Source organism: Alligator mississippiensis, chromosome 5 (assembly GCF_030867095.1).
Source record: "Alligator mississippiensis isolate rAllMis1 chromosome 5, rAllMis1, whole genome shotgun sequence".
Classification (NCBI taxonomy): domain Eukaryota; kingdom Metazoa; phylum Chordata; order Crocodylia; family Alligatoridae; genus Alligator; species Alligator mississippiensis.
In genome coordinates this window covers 22,025,067-22,045,823 of record NC_081828.1, presented here as the reverse complement: position 1 = coordinate 22,045,823, position 20,757 = coordinate 22,025,067, and the positions used below count along the sequence as shown (strand labels likewise).

The 20,757-nt window shown below is 42.0% G+C and overlaps 1 protein-coding gene across 3 annotated transcripts in view; it reads left to right on the top strand.

The window, feature by feature from the left end:
• Positions 1-20,757, top strand: part of ERICH3 (glutamate rich 3) — a 79,520-nt gene that overhangs the window by 3,280 nt on the left and 55,483 nt on the right. For all 3 annotated transcript variants that reach the window (XM_019489186.2, XM_059727945.1, XM_019489187.2), the window contains exons 2-6: positions 13,493-13,586; positions 15,324-15,449; positions 17,472-17,543; positions 17,688-17,816; positions 19,633-19,791. In XM_019489186.2, the coding sequence (XP_019344731.2) occupies positions 13,493-13,586; positions 15,324-15,449; positions 17,472-17,543; positions 17,688-17,816; positions 19,633-19,791 (580 nt within the window). The remainder of the gene's footprint in view (positions 1-13,492; positions 13,587-15,323; positions 15,450-17,471; positions 17,544-17,687; positions 17,817-19,632; positions 19,792-20,757) is intronic.

The window sequence follows — 20,757 nt, the reverse complement described above, 5'->3', positions numbered from 1 at the left end:
CCAATGACAGGGTACATGAGGGCTACAGGGCTTCCTTCAGGCCACATGGAAAGGTGCAGTTGTAAACCCGCATCACATTAGTCATTTGAGTAGTTTCTCCTCCGTAAAGAAGTCCCATTGAATTACCCTGGTTGTACAATGTCGAATGAACGATTTGCGGTTGAAAGCACGCAGTTTTGTTTTATGCTTAGATTTATTGTGTTTGCAAGATAAACAAAAAAAGGAAGACTTCTTTCATCATCTGGAAATAGCACAAGATTTGGTAGCTTATTAAAGTTTTTATTAAAGTTGAGAATGCATCTCCATCAGGGCTAGAACTGTTTGTTCTCATTACAGTTTAAGTGGAAAAGTGGCAATAAACTGCAATTGTACACTATAAAGCAGAAACCGTAATTCCCAGTGCCTCTACCAATCAATAACTAAGGCTTTGATGCTCTCTTGGACTGTTTCTTTGGTGTGCTGTTGCTAACTTAATTACACCATGAACAATTAACCATGAAGATTTGATTTATAAAATGAATGTTAGAGGCTTGCACAGACTTTGTTCTAATCCTTTCAAATCAATAAAAATGGTCATAAAATCATTGCTACAGACAACATTGTTTAGCTTTGAGCTACAGTACATAATACACTATAAGCTGATAAAAGCCAGATACTGCTGATAAAATATTTGGCACTAACATTGCACATGAAAACCCTGTAGAGTAGAACGTTCCAAGTGGACAATCCTTTAATTTTCTCAATTCTCAGTAGTCTGCGGCAGTATGTTGTGCATTTTGCTTTAACCAGGCGTCAAGTGGTAGTTTCATGGCTCTCGGCTGTGCTGGGCAGATGAAAATGTCATAGTTCTATTGGGTACCTCAAGGGAGGAAAGGAAATCAGCTGAAGCTATGTGCAGTTTTGAACAAGCAGCAAGTACTCTGTCATTTGAATAGCTGAATCCCCCACTGCTGCTGCCAGAATTATTGCAGTGTGTTTTGGAGAGTGGCAAGCTTGAGTGTAGCCCATCAATACATTTTTAAAAAGGCAAAATAAATTGTGGCTGTTGGTTTCCAAAGCGGTCTTTCCACCAGTTAATCTGAGTATTTGTACTTGTCTTTATTAATTTATTGCTTTTGTTAATGGAAAGAAGGTGAGATGGCTCCAGTGACAGCAATTTATTTTCTTGAATGGGCTGTTAAGATGTTATTCTAGCAATGTAAATGATACCAAAGTGTGAGATGGTAAGCAACTGAAATGCTGCTTGTGCTCTATGATTTAATGCCAAGCTGGCCATTTGAGGATAGCCAGATGATGGGGTTGACTTCCCGAGGATTGCTTCAGAAAGTATTGTGCTGCTCTTAAGCGTGATGCTCCTCAGATGCCTGTATATTTCCCCAATGTTCCTAATTCTGCTTTGCTGGTTAAGATAAGATGGGGAAGGAGATGTCACGGCCTAGCTGACTCTTTGGCCCTTTTTGGGGTAGGCTAAAACGATACTTGTGGTTGGCACTGCACATGTTCCTTGTGTACTCCTGCACACGTCAACAAAGGGACTGCAGACAAAAGGCTTAGAATAGTTGCTGAATTGTTCCATTTCTGTCAAAAGTAATTGGAAAAAATAGAGATGAAGCTCTTGGGCCAGAGACTATCTTTTAGTAGATTAACTAAATAGTAGCAAAAAAAATGTCTTTCTTTGCAAGCTTTTAGGTACACACACCCTTCTTCAGGCTGAGGGATTGTAAAAGTTACAAAAGAAACTTTATTTTGCACAGGGGAGGTAGAGGGTAGAAGTTTATTCCCCTAGGCACCTCAGAGACCTTTTATGAGAGGGTTGCTCTGTGATGGCTTCTTCCCTGGAGGTGTCTGAGGTCAGACAGGGAGGTGACATTTTTTTCTGAATATCTTGGAAAAAATAGGGAATTAAAAAAAAAATCTAATCAAGTTCTTAGCTAGTCAAATGAAAAACAGAGAATTTTCAGGAGAATTTTTACCAAATATAATTTCACTTTTTGAACTGGAAAAAGATCTGTTACATTGATAGGGTTTCTATTAAACTTACACACTGAAGAGGAACTGAAGAAAAGGCTGGGGTGTTCCACGCTTATTGTCTTTCAGTGACTCCAAGCCAAAACATTGTTTTTGTTCTGATGCCTAGTGCAGTGTTCCCTGGCTGGAAGTTAGTTAACAAATGAATTCCTCATGCAGGAGCTAGAAAAGAATCCAGTACAGTTTCCTGTTTGGAGTTTCCTCCCCAGCATTAGCAGAGATAAAAACCAGTAAATAGTTGATCAGAGAAGTGAAGAGACCAGACTGAATACTTGCAGGTAGCAGGTCTAGGCCCACAAAAGAACTTTGACTAAATTCCACTGGAGTCTTACTTTGGCCACATAGGTCTAAAATTATGATGTTCAAAATACTGGCTCAGCTATCATGTAACCCTGGTAGCACTCAAAGTCCTTGGGTACTTTCTCAATTGCTTAGTAGTTATGCTTCTGACTGTGGTCAGAGGCACCCCAATGCAGTTAGCAGTTCAATCTAACACGTGCTCTGAGAGCTTGCTACAGAGTAAGGTTGAGTGCACAGTGCTATGGTTGTGATCCCTTTTTATATATTGGGCCCATGGCTAAAGCTTGCACCTAAGATATGTCAAGTCCATGTTCCATTCCCTTTTCTGATTCAATTCCCTTTTACCTGGGGCTCTGGGGGCCTCCTGGGGCTGCAGCAGTGGATATCCAGGGGTCAAAAAACCCTCCACGCTGCTTCCTTGCAGGATGGAGAACAACTGACTCTGCCACATACCGCATGAGCGCGCTTGTCTGGGCATGGCTTTACATGGGAGAGGGGAGAAGCAAATTCTAGTTCCTGGCTTCCTCCAAGTACTGTTTACATTAAACATTTGTTGGATAAAATGCAGGGACTTGCCTCTTTCAGATGATGCTCTGGTCACTAGGCTAGTGCGTCATGTTCACTTTTGCTCTCTTTTTCCCTCTGGCCCAATTAATTTCTAATTCTTTTATTCAGAGCCAGGAAGAAGAGAGCCCTCTTCCTCATCCTAGCATTTAGCTTGGTGGTTAAGGTGCTCTTATAAGAGGTGAGAGCTGTGGGTCTGAACACTCTCTGGCAGAAAAGGGAACAAAATATAGATCCCTGCGTAAGAGAGAAAACTACCTGATGCTGAATGAAAGGGAGTGGCAGCAGTGCCATCACCTCTCGTCTCTGCAAATGGGAACATGAACAGCTTTATTGCTTCACTAGAAACTAGCATTGTTCCCTTAACATAGCTTCCAAGGTATCAGGATTGCTTTCCCTTTTCCTGCCACCCAGTGCTAGCTTTTAAAAGGACAGTTTGGCTTGTCCTGGAGACAGTTGCGGGGTGGGGTGGGGAGTAGTAAGGTTGGGAACACAAACACTTTTCAACTGGTAACTGGAGGATTATTTTCTTTAGGAAAATCATGTCCTTTCTCCCACAAATTAAAAGGAAATACTGTTCCTGTGAACACTACAGACTTGTGTGATCTCTTGCTCCAGTTTGAGGAAGCTTGCAATGAAAGTGAAGGAGATTCAAACCATACTACTGTTCACTTCAGAAATGCCAAACCCTAATAGAAAATACTTTAATGCTGGAAGCTTTATCTTTTGAGTGATATGGCGCAAACCCTATTATTTGAGACATTGTGGAAAGGACTGACTACAACAGCAGAGCTTTCTTCAACAGTGAGCAATCAAGCATTGGCCTTTTGGTGATAGAAGAAATTAGTGGTTGTCCTTTTACGTTGGGGACCATTTGATAATAGAGGAACACTATTAAAGACTATTTCCCGCTCCTGAATCCATAGACACCACTGCTTGGTTTCCAGTGTTTTCATTAGTCCCCACTGGGAAAGGTGGTGCAGACAAAAAGGTCCATATTTAAGAACTGTTATCCAAAAAGCCTTTCCAATTTCTAATATTTATGATTCTTCTCTACTTTCAATTTTGTTATAGACACTTCAGCTTCTTTTTCTGTTGCTAAATTCCAAAGATTCAGAAAAGAGGAGACGTAAGTTAATATTAAGAAGACTTTGAGTCTAGCTAAATAATCTGTGGAAGAAGATAGTGACTTTACACTGCACATGCACAATGACTGTGCCTGTCATCTAGGTCTGAAAATATGAAGACTTTTGTTGTTACATTTATTTTCATTAACTCCTGAAAAAATCAGTATTGCCAATCCCAACTATGCAAGAAAAATCATGAATTAAGTACCAGGTTATCGCAGTATTCATTTAATAATAATGAATTCTTTCTTAAATAGTGTTTCCTGGGTTGCCTAAAAATTGTCTTCTGCATTTGAGCCATTAGTGTTTTCACAATATAATTTATGATAGCCAGGCCTAGGAACTTTTGTTTTACTGAAAGCTCAGATTCTGATATGTAACATGATCTCATGAGTTTTGGCCTTAAGTAAATACCAAATATTGCAAGAGTTATGTTTGCAACTAACCTATAAATAAATACAACCTTTCCTTTATCCTCCTGGGCCAAATTCAGCAGTCCATCTATTCAGCAGATCAGTGAAATGTGGTCAAATGCCAATTGATGTTCCTTTGATGTCCTTCATATAGCAGTTTTAGGCAGTATGTGTGTGTGGCTCCTTAAATACTCTGTGCATACTTCCCTATAGTAATAATTGTAAATACATGTATATTAGATCTTCTTGAGGTCAATTTTGTCTAGTTGCCTCTCTTTGTCATTGGCCAATATTAGTGATTCTGAAGCTTTTCTGATGTAACTAGTAGCTAGAGAAAGCTTCCATCTCACCTCCTAGGCTAGGGGCAGACATTCAAAAAGCCTAAACCTGAACTGATTCAATCTTCACAGGTTAGTCTAACCTGGCTAGGTTAAACTGTTTTGTAACCACATGGACATCCCCTCTGGACCAAGAAATTCAGTCACGTGCCTGCAGTGGCTCAGTCTAGAAGCTGGGGGGGAGGGGGCGCTAGAACAGCCCTCCCTTCCCTTCAACAGTGCTGAGTTGAGGGGGTTGTGGCCAGGCCCTGGCAGGGCTAGGGAGGGGTTCCCCACTCTCCTGAGCAGCCAAGCACAAGTGTTTATCACCCCTAACTCAGTGTTTAGCAACCCATTAAGAAAACACAACCTCTCTCCATTAGTTCAAGCTGTTCTTAAACAGCTTTTCCAAGGAATGACATTACCAGCTACCTGTTGATTAGTCCTGATATCCATGTCTGCCTTTGTCGTTCCCACCAGTAAAGTTTGATACCACATTCAACCAGGTTTATCTCAAACCAGTTTTAGCCATTTTCAAACTGGTTTATGTGCACTGAACATTTGTTACAGGTTTAAACCAGTTTCTGATCACTTAAACTGGTTTATGTGTAATGTTGTCCCTAGCCTTACCATTAGAGGCTGCACTGCACACTGAACCTAATTGATAACTCTTGCTATAAAACCCTTACCAGTGTCAATCTAACCCAAAGCCTACAGCGAAATGATATTCTTCCTTCATCTTTCTTGGTTCTTTTTCATGCTTTCTACCTCCACAACCTGAAAACATTTTTTTGAACCTTATCTCTAGACATGATTAGTGAGTTAGCTGGAGCTGGAAGCAAATAGTATCTGTGGGCTGTCTAGAAAAGGTAACGTGAGAAGACTGCTGCTAGTGCCCTCTTCACAACACTGAGCACATTATGTTTGTGCCATAGTCATCTATCAGCAGCAGGGAACACAAAACCTAGTCTGATATTCAAGCCTTTCAATAATTTGTGTGCTTTTGAATGAAAGGCCCACATTTCATTTAGAGGATAAGGTTTTGCCTCAAGTACATTCCACATGAAAAATGTACATTTATACACAGTCCTTTCGGAGTGCTGTTAGAGTCTGTTCTGCTCATATAAATGGAAATCCCTGTGTGCCAGCCTAGACCTGGTATGGTCCACTTCTACTTTTTAAAGTAAAGTCACCATTCTTTGTAATGGTGTCCATTTGAAATGGAAAGGCAAGACTGTGCCCTCTTGTGAGCAAGGTTTTATAGAATTGGCCCCATAATCAGTATTTATAGCATCAGCTGGAATTCAGATTTAAGTCTCTCAACATGGGATATTCGGTATGGTTCAGTTGCATGCTAACATCTATTTAGAAGTCAGATATCAATCCAGGCAGAAAGCACAGAATTTGGTTGGAAATTATGACTGTGATCCAAAGTCCAGTGAATTCAATTGGATGCTCTCTGGTGATTTCAGCGTGGGAGTTGGATCAGGCCCAAAAGCATAGCTTTCTTTTTCCCCAAACACCCATTTGAATTTTGGAATGGATTCAGCATTTTTGAGGAGCAGGATGTTCATATTTTAAATGAGACTCTAGAAAATAAATCTACCGAGGGGCAAGATTGCTACATCACAGTGTAGTTTGAGATTGGTTGTATTTTATCTAGTTATATGGTCCATGAAATATTAAATGGAAGGAAGTAAATAAAAGGATACTGGGTTAAGTTTCTCATCTGCCTTTACTAATATGGTATACCTTTGCCAAGTGATCCTGTAAGTCAATACTTGGCATAATTGCTGTAATCTGGCAGTTTCAAATGCAAACAAGGGATAAAGAAAGTAACATAAAACAGTTGCTATAGTGCCAGTGTTCAATCACCATGCATAACAGGGTAAACTAAATCGTCTGTTTAAAGTTTAATTTATCTGGTATAGGCTACCTGTGGGATTATTGTGAAACCAAAAATAAACTGCCTGTAAATCCACCACCTTCGTCATATTTTTATTAGTGTTTCTCTCTTCCTGAAGAGCTCTTTTTTTTTATACAGTAACTCATCATGGTATATTAGAAATTTGTCCTGTTTAAACCAATCATAAGTTACAGGATAAATGCACAGCAGACTTCAGACTTAACCCTCCATACCATACTGATCATTCTTTGTATAATAAAAATGGTAGATGAAATAAATGTGCAAAAGGTTCAAAGCATCTTACAGAAATTAATGAATTAAACCCAACTTCTCCTGCGGTATATATTAGTAGGTCCATTTTAAAGGAGGAGAAATTGCGGTACAGATGTGTTTAAACCCTCTTTTAAAAATATTTGCTAGTTAAGGATGCCTCAAACTTTCAGACCCAATTTGGGATGTCTTCTGTTGGAGATAGTCCAGAAAGTTTGCACCTGGTGGCAGCAGACTTAAACATATATCATGATAACATTTACTTTCTACCCTGTGAATGTCACAGAAGGTGTGAATATGAACCAGTGCAGAATAATATGAAGAAAAGTTGTGTGACCTGCAAGCATGTGTGCATGTTTAATTAATATATATTCTAAACTTACTGAGGTTCACTTTAAAACATTAAGGCTACATCTCATCCTAGTGTGAAGGAGTTTATTCATCACATACAGTGCTTTGGTCCTATTAGATTTATAGCCCAATGCAGGATGCATTTCTTTAAGGAGGGCTTTCATCATGAACAAAGTATCATGACAGCCAAGCAATATTCTCCCTTGGGAAATATTTAATTTAGCTATATCCCAGTTGAGAAGGCAGTTTACAATATGGAATAAAACTTAAAACCTGTAGTTTTCTACCCAAAATATCCCAAGTCTCTTCTTGACCTTCTGCTCACAAACAGAGAAGAATGGGAAATGTAGAAGTGGATGGCAACTTGAGCAGTAGTTACCACAAAATGATTGAGTTCAGGATCCTGAGAAAAGGAAGGATAGAGAGTAGCACAGTAAGGACCCTGGACTTTAGAAAAGTAGACTTTGACTCATTCAGGGAACTGATGGGCAGCATCCTTTGGGAGGACAGTCTGAAGGGGAAAGGAGTCCAGGTGAGCTTGATATAGTTTAAAGACCTTAATGAGGGACCAGGAATTAATCATCCTGATGCATAGGAAAACTAGCAAGCATGGCTGAAGACCAGCTTGACTTAGCAAGGAACTCTTCAATAAATTAAATCACAAAAAGGAAGCTTACAAGAAGTGGAAATGTGGATAAATGACCAGGGAGGAGTATAAAAGTATTGCTTGGGCATGGAGGGATAAAATCAGGAAGGCCAAAGCGCAACTGGAGTTGCAGCTAACAAGGGACATGAAAGGTAACAAGAAGGGTCTCTATAAGTATGTCAGCAACAAAAGGAAGATCAGGGAAAGTGTATGTCCCTTACTGAATAGGGGAAAACAACTTAGTGACAGATGATGTGAAAAGGTTGAAGTATTCAATGCCTTTTTTGGCTCAGTCTTCACAGGCGAGGTCAGCTATTAACTACTGTACCTCACAGCATGGTTTGGGGAGGATCTGAGCAGCTAGTAGTGGTGAAAGAACAGGTTAGAAACTACTTAGAAAAGCTGGACATGTACAAGCCCATGGGCCTGGATGCAGTATACTGGAGGTGCTTATGGAGTTGGTTGTTGTGATTGCAGAGCTGCTGGCCATTATCTTTGAAAACTCATGGTGATTGGGAGATGTCCCAAACTATTGGAAAATGGCAGTTATATAGTGCCCATCTTTAAGAAAGGGAAGTGTTGACACTGGATTTGGACCCAGCAGCTATATCTTTGTTCCCAGTGGGCACAGCCCTCAGACTGACCACAACACCTGCCAGTTGATAATAGGCGAATTTATTGATACAGAGTAAGAGTCTGGTTGCTGGTGTCACTTATCTTGCGTTATGGGACATGCTTCCTTTGCTTCCCAGGCTATTCCCTAGATTGTGTCCTTGTTGTGTTAGACAACACATCTGCCTTGAAGGTTGTAATCTCGTGTTATGGCAAGCCCCCTTTCATTCTCAGGCTGGGTCTGTCCATTGGCCTTGTTGTACTAGACAACCCATCTACCTCCAGGGCCATGAGAAGCTGCATGTGTGTTTCCCAAGCTCTTTAGAAATTCAGTTAACCCCTGCTGCCCATCTTGACCCCTTATAATGCATATACGTATACCTATAAGGCAATTCCCCAAAAACAGATCTTTAAATACTATTTCTATGCCAACAGGAAGAAGGAGGAATTGGAGAATTACAACTATTTACCTCAGTCCCTGTAAAAATCATGGAGCAGGTCCTCAAGAAATCCATTTTTAAGTACTTGGAGGAGAAGGTGATGAGGAACAGTCAGCATGGATTCACCAGGGGCAATTCATGCCTGCCCAATCTGATTGTTTTCTATGATGTGATTACTGGCTTTGTGCATGTGAGGAGAGTAGTGGATGTGATATACTTTGATTTCAGCAAGTTTTCTGATATGATCTCCTATGACGTTCTTGCAAGCAAGCTAAGGAAGTATTTGTTGGATGAACGGACTATAAGTTATGAGATGTAGCCTTAATATTTTAAAGTGAGCCTCACTAAGTCTAGAATATATATTATTTAAACGTGCACACATGCTTGCATGTCATACAACTTTTCTTCATTTTATTCTGCATTGAATCATGTTCACACCTTCTGTGACATTCACAGGGTGGAAAGTAAATGCTGTTGTAATAACTGGCTTTATCATTGGACTCAAAAAGTAGTAAGCATTGCCTTGATGTCTAGTTGGCAGCTGGTATCAAGTAGAGTGCTCCAGGGGTCAGTGCTGGGTCTGGTTTTGTTCAATGTCTTTATCAATGACCTAGAAGATGGGATGGAGTGTACCCTCAGCACGTTTGTGGATGACTCCAAGCTTGGGGGAGTAGTAGATATGCTGGAGCATAGGGTTAGGATTCAGAGAGACCTAGACACATTGGAAAATTGGGCCAAAAGAAATCTCATGGTGTTCAGTGAAGGCAAGTGCAAAGTCCTTCACTTAGGATGGAACAATCCCATGCATTGGTACAGGCTGAGAACTGACTGGCTAAGCAGCAGCTATTCAGAAAAGGACTCACGGCTTACAGAGGACAAGAAGTTGAATATGAGCTAATAGTGTGCCCTTGTTGTGAAGAAGGCTAATGGCATACTGGGCTACATTAGTAGGAGTGCTGCCAGCAGAGGGAGGGAAGTGCTTATTCCCCTTTACTTGCTACTGATGAGGCCATTTCTGGAGTAGTGGGTCCAGTTTTGGGCCTCTCTTGATAGGGAGGTTGTGGACAAATTGGAGAGTCCAGAGGAGGGCAATTAAATGGTGAGCAGGCTAAGGAACATGACTTAGGAGGAGAGGCTGAGGGAACTGTGTTTATTTAGTCTGGAGAAGAGAAGACTGAGCTGGTATTTCATAACAGCCTTCAGCTACCTGAAGGGTAGTTTCAAAGAGGATGGAGCTAGACTGTTCTTAGTGGTGGCAGATGACAGAACAAGGAGCAATGGTCTCAAGTTGCAGCAAGGGAAGTGAAGATTAGATATTAGGAAAACAATTTTCATTAGGAGGGTAGTAAAACACTGGAACAGGCTACCCAGAGAAGTTGTGGAATCTTGCTCCTTATTGGCTTTTAAGACCCAGCTAGACCAATCCTTGGCTAGGAAGAAACAGTTGGGGATAGTCCTGCTTTTAGCATGGGGGTGGACTAAATAACCTCCTAAAGTCCCTTCCAACCCTAATTTTGTATGATTCTATGAATAACCTTGTTACATGCACATTGCAATGGTGGGAGCATTACAAATACAGATGTTCTGTAAAAATGTAAGGAAATGCTCAGAAAGAATGCTAAAGCTGAGACAAACCATTTAGCATTCTTGGCGAATTGCATCCCATACTGACAACTTGAATGCTAATTTTCAAATCACTAAAAATAAAAAATGGCCCAGGGTTTATTATGGAAACTGAATCATGTTTTTTTGTATATATTAGTACTAGATAGAAGCTTCTGTTCATACTCTGTGGACTGAAAAAGGCAGCTTCTCTGGTCTGTTAATGCTAGAATATTATCAGCACAAGAATAACATGAAGCTTCTGGAGAAAGTCCACAGAGAATTCCCTATTTGTAGGAAGACTGTAGTGGAGGCAGCGTATCTGCCTTATTGTTTCCTTCCATCCCCACTATAGAGGGAGGGGACATATTGGGAGAGTTATGGGTGCTGGGAGGGGTGTGAAGCAGAACTCCTGGGCTAGGTACAGACATTCAAAAAGCCTGAGCCTGAATTGATTCAACCTTTGCAGGTTAGTCTAACCTGGCTAGGCTGAACTGGTTTCCAATCATACAGACAATCCCTCTGGACTAAGGAAAACCAGGCACATACCTGCATTAGCTCAGGCTGGAAGCTGGGGGGTGCTAGAGCAGCCCTCCTTCCCCCTCCACAGAGCTAAACTCAGGGGGGCATGGCCAGGTGGCAGCAGCGTTCTGAGTAAGGAGGGGTATGAACCCCCACCCTGTCTGCAGTCCTAGGCTTTTCCACGTTTGCTACTCAAGGGACGTGGGTGTTACCAGCCTGCTGTCATGGGAAAGTACTCTGAGGCAAGGGGAGGTGTGCAGTGCATGCATCTGTCGAGGATACAGAGCTTTTCACTTCCCCTCCCTGCTTCTATATAATGTCTGCTAGGGCTGTGTGAAGCTTTGGTCCCTGATTCAATTCGGCAGAGATTCGACCCGATTCAGTGGCCAAATCTCTGAATCTGAATTGAATCAGAGGACCCTTTAATCTCTCCGAATTGTATCGGAACCCTCCGAATCGATTTGGAAAGATTCAACAATTCGGACATAGAGATAACTTTAAATGTTTTTTCTACATACCTCTAGGTACCAGACAGCTTGTGAGTGCTGTGATGGTGGGGTGGATGGAGCGTCCCACAGAAGCATGGGGGGCTCCCAGCGTGCTCGGCAGAAGACCCAGAAATAGACCAGAAGCACTTCTGGTCACTTCTAGGTCTGCTGGAAAGCGTGCTGGGGTGTCCCCCCACACCTGCCTAGCTTGGCAACTGGTGCCTCCTGGGTCTGGGGGGCACCTGGGGTCCCACCAAGGCTGATTGCCGAGCTGGGGGGACATGGGGGTGTGGCCCAGCACGCTCCTCGGTGGACCTGGAAATGGACCAGAATTATTTCTGGTCCATTTGCAGGTTTACCGCTGAGCATGTGGTGCCCCCCCCTCCCCCCCCCCCCCCGCACTCCTGTGGGATGCTTCATGAGCCCCAGCATTGCAGCATTCACGAGTCACACCTGCTACCTCGAGGTATGTAGAAAAAACATTTAAGGCTGTGTCTACCTCTGAATCAGCATCAAATCTTTGATTCCACTGAATTGAATCGGGGACTGTAATCTGAATCAACAAATCTAATCGCTGTCCCCAATTCAGGCTGAATCCGAATCCAAATTGAATAGGGTCGGTTTCACATACCCCTACTGTCTGCAGCAAACTGACAGGCAAGTGAGTCAGAGGCAGGGGGGAGTTGATAACAGTATTTATCACCCTTATCTCAGTGTTTATTGCCCCATTAAGAAAACAGAGACACATTGCCAGCTATCTGTTGATTCAGCACAGACTCAGCATGTGGTCTGCTTGCTAATACACAGACATCTCTCAGCAAGGCAGAGGGGAGGGGGAAATTTGTACTTAGCGGAGAGTGGTGAGGGGGAGGGAGGGGGAACAAACAGCTCTACTCAAACAGCCTTTCCAAGGAAGGACATTAAGCTACTTGTTGATTAGCTTCAAAAAGCCTTTGTCTCTCACACAGCATGGACTGTAGTCAGCATGTGGTCTGCTAGCTAATGCCAAGGTGTCCACATAAAGCAGAGGTGTTGGGGGGAATAATCTCTGCTTAGCAGGGAGAAGCCAGGCAGATGCAGAGGGGAGGGGTTAGCCCTACTGTAGAGCAAAGAGCCCCGCCAAGCCCAAGAGCTTGCCAGGATGCTGGGGGACTCTGGTTTATTTTAAACAAGCAAGGGGTCTGGGACAGACATTGCATAAACCAGTTGGAGCCAAATCAATTAAGTCTGATACTACATTCAACCATATTTATCTCAAACTGGTTTCAGCCATTTTCAAACTAGTTTATATGGACTGAACGTCTGTTCTGTTACAGGTTTAAACCAGTTTCTGATCGCTTAAACTGGTTTATGTGTAATGTCTGTTACTAGCCCTGAACAATGTGAGGATGCCTTTTCTTCCACAAATGTTAAAGCTATCCCTTGTAACTCCCACTTGCACCAGGGTCAAACATTATATGAGATAAGGTAGCTTCAGCTAAGTCCTTGACTGTTCCCCATCTCGCTTCACTGTTTTCAAGCTCCAAGTGGGCAGTCTGAAATTTGACCTCAGATTCTTAATGTTCATTGGTGCTATGGGCAGGATGTGGATAAACAATTTCTTATGTAGAAAAACCCACATGGAAACATTATTTGAGCATATGGGAAACATTGGTTAATATTTAGCTAATTTTGAGCATGTGAAGAGCTGGTTCATTGCATTTCTAAAGGAGATGTACACTTCTTGTAGAGTTAGCATGGTTTAAAGGGATTTCTTAGACAAAACATCTGGGACAATGCTTTAAGAGAGCATTGTATGTATCCACACTTGTCCACTGCAGATTCTTTGTAACTTTGACAAGAGAGCTAATGATTAAGCCCTGGCTTCTTATAATGTCTCCATAGTGACTATATTTCTTGGTTTCAGACCACTTGCAACTTACAACAGCCTCACAGACAAACACTTGACTGGATACTTCAGCAATACAAGGATAAGACGGCATCTCCACCGATCAGGGCTGGTAGGTTTCAAATCTCAACCTTTTTACCCAAAGGATTTCAATGCTGTCAGTTTTTGCAGTCACAAAAGTGTTAAACATGGCCTGCAGGCCAGATTTGGCTCATGGAGCTATGTTAACAGGCTCTGTGGGGCCTGCTCCTGACATCTGGGGTACACAGCTCCCCTGGAGATGGTGCCATTAGTGGGAGGTGTGTTGGCTGTATTAACCTCTGCAGCTCCATGCTGCTGCTCATTCCACTGCTGACTTTGCTTGTCCTACCACCAAACCCACGTTCAGATCCATCCTGTAAGGATTCCTGTGGTCTAGACCTGATTTGAGACCAGGTGAGTTTGACATTCCTACATTAGCTCTTTAGGTCACTGGTTTAAAAAAATTGTCAACTAGCTGAACACATGATATCACACCATGACAGCGTGATGTAATGTCATTACTTTGCATTTTCATCACCTCATTAATAACCCTGCCAATAAGCTATGGGTCCAATGTGATCTAGAAGCCTCTAAGTATAGTAATAGTTGAGGGATACAGAGCTATATTACTAAAAATGGGATGATCCTATAGAACAGAGTACAGGGGCCAATCCTGACCTGGTCTGTAACATGCAAAGTGGCCTCAGGAACACTAGTGGGAGTTTAAGGCAGTTAGTATGTTGCAGGAAGTACTTGACATACTTCAGAATTGGAGACCAGAGGAGCTGAGGGTGCTCATAGTCTTATATGACTGGGCCATAAAAATGTCGCTCATTAATATGGGTATATGGGTTATAAAGCAAAGTTTACTGGTTCCATCTTGCTATGAACTCTCATGCCTACACAGTAGATATTATCTATCTATCTATTGATAGATATCTAGATATGTATATATATTAATTATGGTGTGTGTATGCGTAGGCTTACGAATTATTCACTTTTTCCCTATTTAATATTATATTTAATGGTATTAAGTTAAATTAGTGGATTGCAGAGACTTAAAGGGAGGACACTCCAGTGTAAATATAGTGTGAAACATTCAGCCAAAGAAAAAAAATGTCATATCTCCTAATGAGCCACATGGGGAATTGTCTGATCACTGAGAATTTTAAATGGTACTTGCAGCAGTATAAAACTGCTTCTGTCTGAGCCTTGAATCGTTCACAAGGAAGCAGTCATTGAAACTGGGGTGTTAAGAAACATAATTGCCTATTATAATACAACAGTCCACGTGGCTTTGTTGTATTGGAGACCCCTAGTTACATTTTATGTGTAAATAGTAGCTAATCTTGGTGTAGGACTAAGCAGCATTTGGGGCAGCATTGTAGTAAGTCATTATATGTGAATGGCACCATATTACCATGTAGTAATACTTCAACCAGTACCTCTGTCACTGTGTCTCAAATTTTAGAGACAATATTTTTTTTGGATGCTTATGATAAATCAAGAATGTTTTCACTACTTCTGGCATTAATTTGAAGGTCTCATTGTGAGAATTTGTAAGCCTTTGTTATACAAAGTTAGATTATTGATTTGTTTTAAAAGGCAGTATCAAAACATCAAAATTACATATAAAATACATTAGCAAACGGCTCATTTCAGTTGTATTTTATATCTCACTAGTAGTCTTAATACCTAAGGGGGGAACTTCATTAAGGTGACTATTATATGTACATAGAAAAGGATTTTTCCTCTCATTCTGTGCATGGTTTGTTTAGATTCCATCTTCCTTTTTTGTGTATGCTTTCATTTTATTTGTTCATGGCAGATCTCAAGAAGTGGAAGAATAATATCAGAGAAAGAATATCGTCTCAATGTGATGAGGAAGGATCACCAAAAATATGTTCGGGAGGGCCTAGCTCAGGCCATATTTCGCAGGGTCCTTGACATGGAGGTATGTGTGCATTATCTACTTCATAAGACTTTTTGAATAGTGACCTAGTCATGCCTAGATCCTGTTCTGTAGTGTTGGGTTGTTTTTAATGTTATGACCTGGTATTTCCCCTGAGAAGTGTATCCCTTTGTGGGGAGAATGGCAAGGAGCCACCGTTCTTGTGATTCCAGCAAAAAGAATAGTTTTGGAACACCGCCTAACCCCAGCACTCATCTCTCTCTGTGCCCAATATTTTGGTCATAGAACAGCTGTTTAGCACTTGACAAATAAAGCTGCAGGCAATGGCAAGAAGAAGGGAGAGAGTTGCCCATCACTTCCGGATAGGGTTGTAAGGAGGCTCTTTATAGGATCAGATAAAATGCAGTCATGTGCCAAATAGTAAAGGCACCTTAGTGTGTTGTTGCATACAAGCTTTAGGCTGAACTGAAAATCTGAACTTCTCTAAATTGGTCTTCCATGTTTCTCTAAACTGTATTGGTCTGCAATATGGCCATTCCAAAATCCTTAGCCCTCACCATCTGTAGCTCAATTTCCAAGCTCTAAAAAGAAAAAGAATAAAATTAGTGACATCTGCTTAAACTACATTATCTCTACAATTGCACTGAATTCGAGCATAAGCTCAGCACCCTCTTTAAAGATTCTGGGTTTTAAAGTACTCCCAAGCTTCAACTCCAAATTCTGAGTGGTGGCAGAGATGCTGGCATTTAAACAGCTGTCCTCTTTGCTGTAGTTTGTTGTGTTGGCTAGCTTAGATTCCTGACTAAATATTCTATCAGTGACTTTTTAACTGGCATAACACCTAGGATATGCATGTAATCTGATTGGTTGATTCAGCTCTGCTCCATGTAGCTTGTAGTCACAAGCATTAAAATATTTGCTTCAGTCTGGTCCCTGAGACTGAGAGTCATCTTGGCTCATACAAACATCACAACAGTAGAGTAGAAAAACTTGTCTTTTGAAATAAGTAATACATAAATTACACAACTATATCATGCATTTGCATCTTTTATGACATATGTTTCAGACAGGGGGCTCAATAATCCTCTTCTAAAATGCATAGCTGGAAAAAGGGAATAGTTATTCAGCATAGGTTGTGAGAACTAAGCCCGTTTCTTTCCTGAGTGATCTTCTGGCAGAGGTGGAGAAAGCCCCTATCAGGGGAGCTTGGGTACAGCTATGTAGATCAGAGAAATTCCCAGACCTACAGAGTAGCTTATCTGCACCTGCACCAGGTCCCTGCCCCCCCCCCCCCCCCGTCCCCCTCACCACTCCCTGTTAAGCAGGGATCCCTGTCCCCTCTGTTTTACACAGACACACAGCATCAGCTAGCAGACCACATGCTGGCTATAGTCCATGCTGTGGCAGACGGGACAAAGGCAGAATCAACAGGTAGCTGGTAATGTCCCTCTGTTATTTTCTTAATGGGGTGATAAACACTGAGTTAGGGGTGATAAACACTGCATTATCAATTCCCTGCTGGGCTGGTCAGGAGGTGGGGCGGGGATGGGACCCCTCCCTAATCAGAACATCCTGGGGGCCTGGCCATGCCCCCCTTAGCTCAGCATTGCAAAGGGAGGGAGGGCTGTCGTAGCACCCCCTGGCTTCTAGTCTGAGCCATTGCAGGCATCTGCCTGCATTTTTTTTCAGTCCTGAGGGGATTTCTGTTGGGTTACAAACTGATTTAGCCTAGCCAGGTTATACTAACCAGCAAAGGGTCTGGGACAGACATTGTATAAAATGGTTTGGACCAAATCAGTTAAGTCTGATACTGGATTCAACCAGGTTTATTTCAAACCGGTTTCAGCCCATATCAAACTGGTTTATGTACACTGAGCATCTGTTCTGTTACAGGTTTAAACCAGTTTCTGATCACTTTGTGTAATGTCTGTCCCTAGCCTTCAGGCTCAGGCTTTTTGAATATCTGTCCCTAGCCACAAGGATAAGCCAGAGGCTCAGTCCTGTTGTTTTCATTGACAGTTGGTGTGGTCATTAATGGGATTTCTTTTTCTATTGCCCTGATAGCGTCATCACCAACTAGAAATAAAAAGAAAACTGGAAAATGTTGTGAGGAAGGAGAGGGTGCAGAGAATCAAGGTAAGGTTGTTTGATCAGACTGGCCCTGAGCACTCAGCACTGCTGCCTTGTATCACTTACACCGTGGGGCAACCAGCCCCGTGGTGGTAAAGCCATCTCTGAGGAGTTCTGGAGGCTCAGATGCATAACTTTCCCTTCTTCTAGGTGGAACATTCAAGAAGATCAGGGGAAGATGCTAATCCTCTGCTCTCTCCACACCCACCCACCGCTCCAAGAAATCATTATCGACACCCTCCTTTAGTTGATGGAGAACAATCTGGTCATTCACAATTGGTAAGTCCTGCCAAGTACCCCTGATCCTACCACATGTATGTTCATAAACACAGACCTCTTGTCTGTGGCACTGACTTCCCTAATTACTCCATGCTTGTGGCCCAACTGTTGTGTAGTTGTAGAAGAAATTCCTATTTGCTCTTGTGGGAGCAGGGTCAGGCCTTTTGAAAGGAATCTCCTTGTGATGCTGTGCTTAGGACAAGGTAGCGTTGCCTCATAATAAATCTATTTTAAACTTTCTTTCTCACCTGCAACCAAGATTAGACCAGTATTAGTACACTCTGTATTATCAACAAGAGGGTAAATGCAGTAGATCTAGGCAAGTTTGCACATATAAAATAACTAAAACAATTAAGTTATTTTTCTGGGGGAGAGAAGAGAAAGGGGTGATGTGCTAAATGACATGCCACAGGAGATGTCCTTTGGAGTGCTTCTGGCCCAGGCAGGTGGTTTACACTTTTGTTAAGGGGATGGCTAATATTCAGAATCATTATTAGTGCTGAAATTTGGCTTTCCATTTCTGTAGTAATAATCTGCGCCCACAGAATCTGTGTTTTGGACTGGTTGACTCTCAGGGTGGAGTAGATGATACCTGAGGTCCCTTCCAATCCAGTCATTCTACAAGTCCTCAATATCCTTCTCCCTCCTGTGCCTTCCCCTCCCTCATATCCAGACCATGGATCTCTAAATGGCCTTAACTGTCAATACCAAATTAGAGAGTAAGCTTGCAGGGAAGAAAAAAGTTAGGTTTTGATCAATATTTAGCAGTTTTCTAAGCTCTCAGAATTTTGGAAGTGTGTGTTCTAGAGGGCATAAAAAGAAAAGATAAAAGAGAAAGCGTCAGAGAACTGTGCTGACTATTGACTAAAACCTGTGTCCTATGCAGACTCCTTGCCCCAGGACTGAAGTCTGATATAGGGTCATCTGAGGTGGCCCCTATGAGCTCATTATAACCACATATGAACTACATTATGATCTTACATCAGCAAAGCTAGGTAATAGGGAAGAGTCTCAGAAATGGTTTGAGCGCTCCATCTGAGACCCTTGATTTCATAGATTTCATAGACATTAGGGCTGGAAGGGACCTCGGAAGATCACTGAGTCCAGCCCCCTACCCAAAGGGCAGGAAGTCAGCTGGGGTCATAGGATCCCAGCAAGATAAGCATCCAGTTTGCTCTTGAAGGTGTTCAATGTAAGCGCTTGATCCACCTCTGGTGGCAGGCTGTTCCAGACCTTGGGGGCTCGGACAGTAAAGAATTTCTTCCTTATGTCCAGCCTGAAACGGTCTTGCAGTAGTTTATGACCATTCGACCTCATCATCCCTTGGGGCGCTCTGGTGAAGAAACGTTCCCCCAGATACTGGTGGTCACCCCTGATAAACTTATAGGTGGCCATCAGATCACCCCTGAGCCTGTGCTTTTCCAGGCTAAAGAGCCCCAGGGCTCTCAGCCTGTCATCGTAGGGTCTGCTTCCCTGACCTCTGATCATTAAGGGGCCTGCACTTCAGATCTTCAGGTCTTTTGGAAAATTAGTCTCCTCAGGGTAGGCCCCAAAAATTACCAGTCACTTTGTGAGGTGAAAAGGAGCTGCTCTGCTCTCATGGTTATGTTTTGAGATTCTGCACTCCAAGGTTCATCTTGTTCTTTAGGTATCATTTGCTTTTGCTTTAACTCTGCCAAATCTCCATGTCCAATTGCAAAGTTTGATTAAGGTTTGCAGGTTTGAGGTTTATCTATAATAGTATTGAGCCTCTTATAGGATTACTTATGGAAATTAGCTCCTTTTCTAAATGTTCACTCTTGTTTCACTCATTCAGTCTTTCTCTCCTCGACCAAACACTGCACCAGAAAACATGCACCGCCCAGTTCGGCTGCAACCGCTTCACAGCTATGCCACAGCAGGATCTGTACCAAAGGCTCTGAGTTCCAAGCAGAAGGTGTCAATGCTTGAACACAATCATCATTTTACCAATGGGGTTAGCTTTGATTTCTTTATGAAAATTACTCAATTTTAGGAACTCTGTAGAAAGGGTGACTTTAAAATAGCTTAATACTACGAGTCACAGACAAAGTGCTTATTGTACTATCATTTATCAGCTTTCTATTCAGGCTCTCCTTTTTAACCTTCTTTTAGTTTTGCAAAAGGCATTGTCCTATTGGCTTCATGCCCAATCCTTGATCACAGCAATGAGAAAATGCAATGGACACTGCTTTTGTAGTATACTCTTTGCATACAAAATCTTCACTTGGGGAAAGTTTTGAGGGTGCATACCTATTAACAGCAACAGCTGGGAATATTTAAGTGCATCTCAGCAAGGCTTCACCTTTACTCTCCACACCTGTAAAGGAAAAGGCAACCTCTTCTCTTTTATTTCCTGTAATTCCCCCTTTTAAATCAAAGAACCAGAAAGAGGGAGGGGAGCAGGTTAATGAGAGTTGGCATGTGCTGTTATTTAAAGTTATTCCCAGCTGTTATTTAAAAGTGAAATTCAGCTTTTACCTTCCCATCATCTAGAAAAGGGGTCAAGTTCAGATATTTTAGTCCATGGGTGGGGTGGCTTCTGAATAGGGGCTATAATCATTGCAGAAATCTGTCATGCATGCAGAATTATGAACTACCATGCACTTCTCTTTCTAGCCAGCACTTGCATGTAATAGCTAATGGTAACTTAATGCAAATCCCAGTTCCAGAACATGCAAAGATTTGGGCGTTTCCTCTGTATGCCTGTCTTAATTTTTGGTGCCTTAGTATCTTCTGTGCTCCTGGCTGGAATTCAGCTTGTAGCAGAAGTAGAGCTCTACTTAGAAACACATTGAGGTAATTTGTGATGAATATTCTTAATCTGGATGAGATGTAGCTCTTTTGGGTTTTGCCTACAAGGAAAGAAAATCACCACTATAAAAATTCCTATTTTTTTTAACTGTACACACTAGTCATATTC